General features: G+C 47.9%; 1 protein-coding gene across 8 annotated transcripts in view; it reads right to left on the bottom strand.

The window, feature by feature from the left end:
• Positions 1-5,000, bottom strand: part of frmd4a (FERM domain containing 4A) — a 125,002-nt gene that overhangs the window by 42,460 nt on the left and 77,542 nt on the right. For all 8 annotated transcript variants that reach the window (XM_053678110.1, XM_053678107.1, XM_053678106.1 and 5 more), the window contains exons 5-6: positions 3,842-3,926; positions 487-543 (exon numbers count right to left, since the gene is read on the bottom strand). In XM_053678110.1, coding sequence (XP_053534085.1) covers positions 487-543; positions 3,842-3,926 — 142 coding nt within the window. The remainder of the gene's footprint in view (positions 1-486; positions 544-3,841; positions 3,927-5,000) is intronic.

Genomic DNA, 5,000 nt, shown 5'->3' with positions numbered 1-5,000 from the left:
CACACACACACTCTCTCTCTCTCTCACTCATTCACACACACACACTCTCTCATTCACACACACACACACTCTCTCTCTCTCTCACTCATTCACACACACACACTCTCTCATTCACACACACACACACTCTCTCTCTCTCTCACTCATTCACACACACACACTCTCTCTCTTTTATGCACACACACACACATTCACACACACACTCTCTCTCTCTCATTGACACACACACACACACAATCTCTCTCTCACACACACACACTCTCTCTCTCTCATTGACACACACACACACACAATCTCTCTCTCACACACACACACTCTCTCTTTTACTCACACACACTCTCACTCACTCACTCACACACACACACACAAACTCTCTCTCTCTTTCTCTTTCATTGACACACACACACAAACTCTCTCTCTCTCATACACACACACTCTCTCTATTTTACTCACACACACACACACACACACACACACACACATTACCTGCAATATGTAGGAGGCCAGTTCAAACACGACTTCACTGTCCACATCTATGAGCTCCTGTAAAAAATCAGAATGTGTGAGTCAGAGACCAGCAACGACCGAATAATCTCATCATCTCTTCCGCTCTGTTTGTTGTCTTCTGATGCTAAACTTGTGCGCTTCCGGGTGTTTACTCTCTTGCTGGCTAAGCACACAGACATCGGCAGGTGGCGATCACCTCATCTCCCGTGCGCAGGGGGTCAGAAACACCAGGGATGCTGCTGCTGAGAGTGTGTGAGAGAACTCAGGATAGCTTTACTGCTCATGTTCAGCCCTGCGTCACGCAACACAACCGCCACGACGTGCCGTGGCACGGGACGTGACGTACATATAACAGATTCCACGTACCGTGCAGCATCTGGAGGAAATGATGCTGCAGGTATGGGATTTATACCTGAGCTAACTCAAGTGCTTATCTACCGTCTTGGAAACGCATGAAAGGTAACGGACCTCTTTGCAATTTTACAAATCTATTCTGCTCAATCGTGTCCGCGTGCCGCTCTGAGACTTGGGCTCGTGTTCATGTTTAACCCCTTCGCCATTTTATTCCCACTGAAGTTCCGTTTCAGCTGATAGTGTAGCTCACAAGTAAGAGCAGCTTGTAGCTAGAGGTCGACCGATCGATTGACAGGAAGACATCGCTAACCTGTGCCGCTTTTCCACCGCACACAGGAACTACCCCCAGGAACTAGGGACGTTTGGAGGTACTCGGTGTGTTTCCACCGAAGGAACTTTCCCCAGGAACTAGGGACGTTTGGAGGTACTCGTGTGTTTCCACCACAAGAACTTTCCCCAGGAACTAGGGAAGTTTGGAGGTACTTGGTGTGTTTCCACCGAAGGAACTACCCCCAGGAACTAGGGACGATTGGAGGTACTCGGTGTGTTTCCACCGAAGGAACTTTCCCCAGGAACTAGGGAAGTTTGGAGGTACTCGGTGTGTTTCCACTGAAGGAACTACCCCCAGGAACTAGGAACTTTTGGAGGTACTCGTGTGTTTCCACCGAAGGAACTACCCCCAGGAACTAGGGAAGTTTGGAGGTACTCGGTGTGTTTCCACTGAAGGAACTACCCCCAGGAACTAGGGAAGTTTGGAGGTACTCGGTGTGTTTCCACCGAAGGAACTACCCCCAGGAACTAGGGAAGTTTGGAGGTACTCGGTGTGTTTCCACTGAAGGAACTACCCCCAGGAACTAGGGAAGTTTGGAGGTACTCGGTGTGTTTCCACCGCAAGAACTTTCCCCAGGAACTAGGGACGTTTGGAGGTACTCGTGTGTTTCCACTGAAGGAACTTTCCCCAGGAACTAGGGACTTTTGAAGGTACCAAAAGTCACGCACGTGTGCACGTGTGCGTGTGTTCGTCTGGTTATATCCGCAATAGCTGATCAAATCCGTTTGCTAACTTTAAGTCCAGCATTACGAGCATTCTGAATCCGCTTTACTACCGCTGCTCGTCTCTTCTCCAGCGTTTTCTCAATGACTCTGGCAAAGCAACACACCACAATCAACAGCATATGAATATGCTCCATGCTTGCTGTTGTTGCAGTACAATAAAAATAACAAATAAATTCCACTCCGTGACTGGGACTCGAACCCGGGGCTGTGGCAGCGAGAGCACAGAATCCTAACCACTAGACCAGCGGTTTATTGCCAGCAAACTCTCACGTTACTGTTCAAAGGTTCGTGTTCCAATCCGAGCCTGCTACGTGTTTTTACGAGCCGAGAAAACATTTTACATCATCCATCCATCTATATCACTTAATCCCTTTTCAGGATCACAGGGGAACCTGGAGCCAATCCCAGGGAGCATTGGGCACAAGGCAGGGTGCACCCTGGACAGGGCACAATCACATACACACACCCATTCATACACTACGGACACTTTGGACATGCCAATCAGCCTACCGTGCATGTCTTTGGACTGGGGAGGAAACCGGAGTACCCGGAGGAAACCCCCGCAGCACGGGGGAGAACATGCAAACTCCGCACACACAGGGCCACGGTGGGAATCGAACCCCCGACCCTGGAGGTGTGAGGCGAACGTGCTAACCTTGAAAAAAGTTCCTGGGACTAATTCACTTACATACATATTCATATACTGAATTAAGTTACAGTACGCAAGCCACTGAAGCTAGTTATCTGACGTTACATAAAGATACTTTGACTGAACTGAAGTAACGTTAGTATCTAACATGGCTTGGTAGCGAAACAAAGTTAGGCTGTGTTCACTTCACACGTAACGTCTTTTTCTCACAAAAACTGACGGTTGTTTTTTGTTTTTTTTGCTTTCATTCTCATACAAATGCAGTCCTGAAAACGGGGTCGACTCCGACGGATTATTATGTAAATTATGCTGCTAGGCATTTCGGGCCAAAATAGCGCCAAAATGTTTCGACTGCACTTTATTACATAATACATGCTGAGAATATTCTTCCGGAATGAAACACAGACACAAATAAGTAAACAAGGATAACACAAATGAATAAACACGTCCGTAAGCAACGAAACAGACAGTAATGAATAACGAGCTTGTAATTAATCTCAGTAATGTTGCAGTTGTTTACGTTTTAATTAAAAGTGGAAGTTAAGATGTATCGTAAAACAGGATTAATCCAGCGTATAATAGGATTCCTCCGAGAAGTAATCCAATTAGTCCGGCGTAAACTGTAGAAAACCTAATCCGTCTCTCACGGAAGAAAGAAAGGCTCGGGGAAAGCCGATCCTACGGTTGTGTTCTGCGGACAATTTTCGAAAGCGGTCGCGAACCGTGCTTGCGAATGCGTTTCCTAATTGTGGACGCATAATGCGAAGGAAAACGCGAACCACCGTCCGTGTTTTCGTTCACATGAACGTACTGTCTGGCTCAAATCTCAAACGGACACGCAAAGTCGCGTTACGACCGTGTCATATCGAAACAGTAATAGCATGTTACCCCGTTTGCGGTTTCATGTCCTCGGGGTCGCGTACGGAGCCCAAACGGAATCACAAATCCCTTTGCATTTCATGCGTTGCAGAACATACGATCCTGAATCTCTTTCTGTATTTACACTCGGGCTAAAACACGACCCTCTAGTGGCGGAACAGTGGCACTGCAGGACACGGTAATTATTAAATCCATTTGGATCGATAAGCAACCAAACTTAAACACCTAGACAAGCTATTTCAATCCCTGAAGCCGTGTGGTAGCTGATATTCAACACCTGGCGAAATATAAAGTGGGAATTTAGTTTAGAATTCAATATATTTAAAAAAAAAAAAAAAAAAAAAAAAAAAAAAAAGATGTTCAGTTTCCTTGTAAATATACAGCCCAGGGACTCACCTTATAAATGCAGGACTTAGCATTGAGGAAGAACAGCTCGATGGTGGCGTTGTCCTTCAAGTAAGAGATACTCTCGATATAAAACCTGTACAGAATGAGACACACAGCAGTTAAAGATCAACGGAGGAATGCTAGGGCTGGATTATGGTTTAAAATCCCAGCCATAACTGTTCAGCAGCCGAGTTAGAAGATCTGCATACATTAACCAGCAGGGGTCAGAAATGACCAACACTACAGTGCGCTCTCTCGCTCTCCCTCTCTTTCCCTCCCTCTCTCTCGCACTGTCTCTCGCTCTCTCTCTCTCTCTCACTGTCTCTCGCTCTCTCTCTTTCCCTCCCTCTCTCTCTCACTGTCTCTCGCTCTCTCTCTTTCACTCCCTCTCTCTCGCACTCTCTCTCTCACTGTCTCTCGCTCTCTCTCTCTTTCACTCCCTCTCTCTCGCACTCTCTCTCTCACTGTCTCTCGCTCTCTCTCTCTTTCACTCCCGCTCTCTCGCACTCTCTCTCTCACTGTCTCTCGCTCTCTCTTTCACTCCCTCTCTCGCACTCTCTCTCTCTCACTGTCTCTCGCTCTCTCTCTCTTTCACTCCCTCTCTCGCACTCTCTCTCTCTCTCACTGTCTCTCGCTCTCTCTCTTTCACTCCCTCTCTCTCGCACTCTCTCTCTCACTGTCTCTCGCTCTCTCTCTCTTTCACTCCCTCTCTCTCGCACTCTCTCTCTCACTGTCTCTCGCTCTCTCTCTCTTTCACTCCCGCTCTCTCGCACTCTCTCTCTCACTGTCTCTCGCTCTCTCTTTCACTCCCTCTCTCGCACTCTCTCTCTCTCTCACTGTCTCTCGCTCTCTCTCTTTCCCTCCCTCTCTCTCGCACTCTCTCTCTCTCACTGTCTCTCGCTCTCTCTCTTTCCCTCCCTCTCTCTCGCACTCTCTCTCTCTCACTGTCTCTCGCTCTCTCTCTTTCACTCCCTCTCTCTCGCACTCTCTCTCTCTCACTGTCTCTCGCTCTCTCTCGCTTTCACTCCCTCTCTCTCGCACTCTCTCTCTCTCACTGTCTCTCGCTCTCTCTCTCTTTCACTCCCTCTCTCTCGCACTCTCTCTCTCTCACTGTCTCTCGCTCTCTCTCTCTTTCACTCCCTCTCTCGCACTCTCTCTCTCTCTCACT

Source organism: Ictalurus punctatus, chromosome 4 (genome assembly GCF_001660625.3).
Source record: "Ictalurus punctatus breed USDA103 chromosome 4, Coco_2.0, whole genome shotgun sequence".
In the NCBI taxonomy this organism is placed as follows: domain Eukaryota; kingdom Metazoa; phylum Chordata; class Actinopteri; order Siluriformes; family Ictaluridae; genus Ictalurus; species Ictalurus punctatus.
Note: the sequence above shows the minus strand (reverse complement) of the source record. Positions and strands in the feature narration are given on the sequence as shown.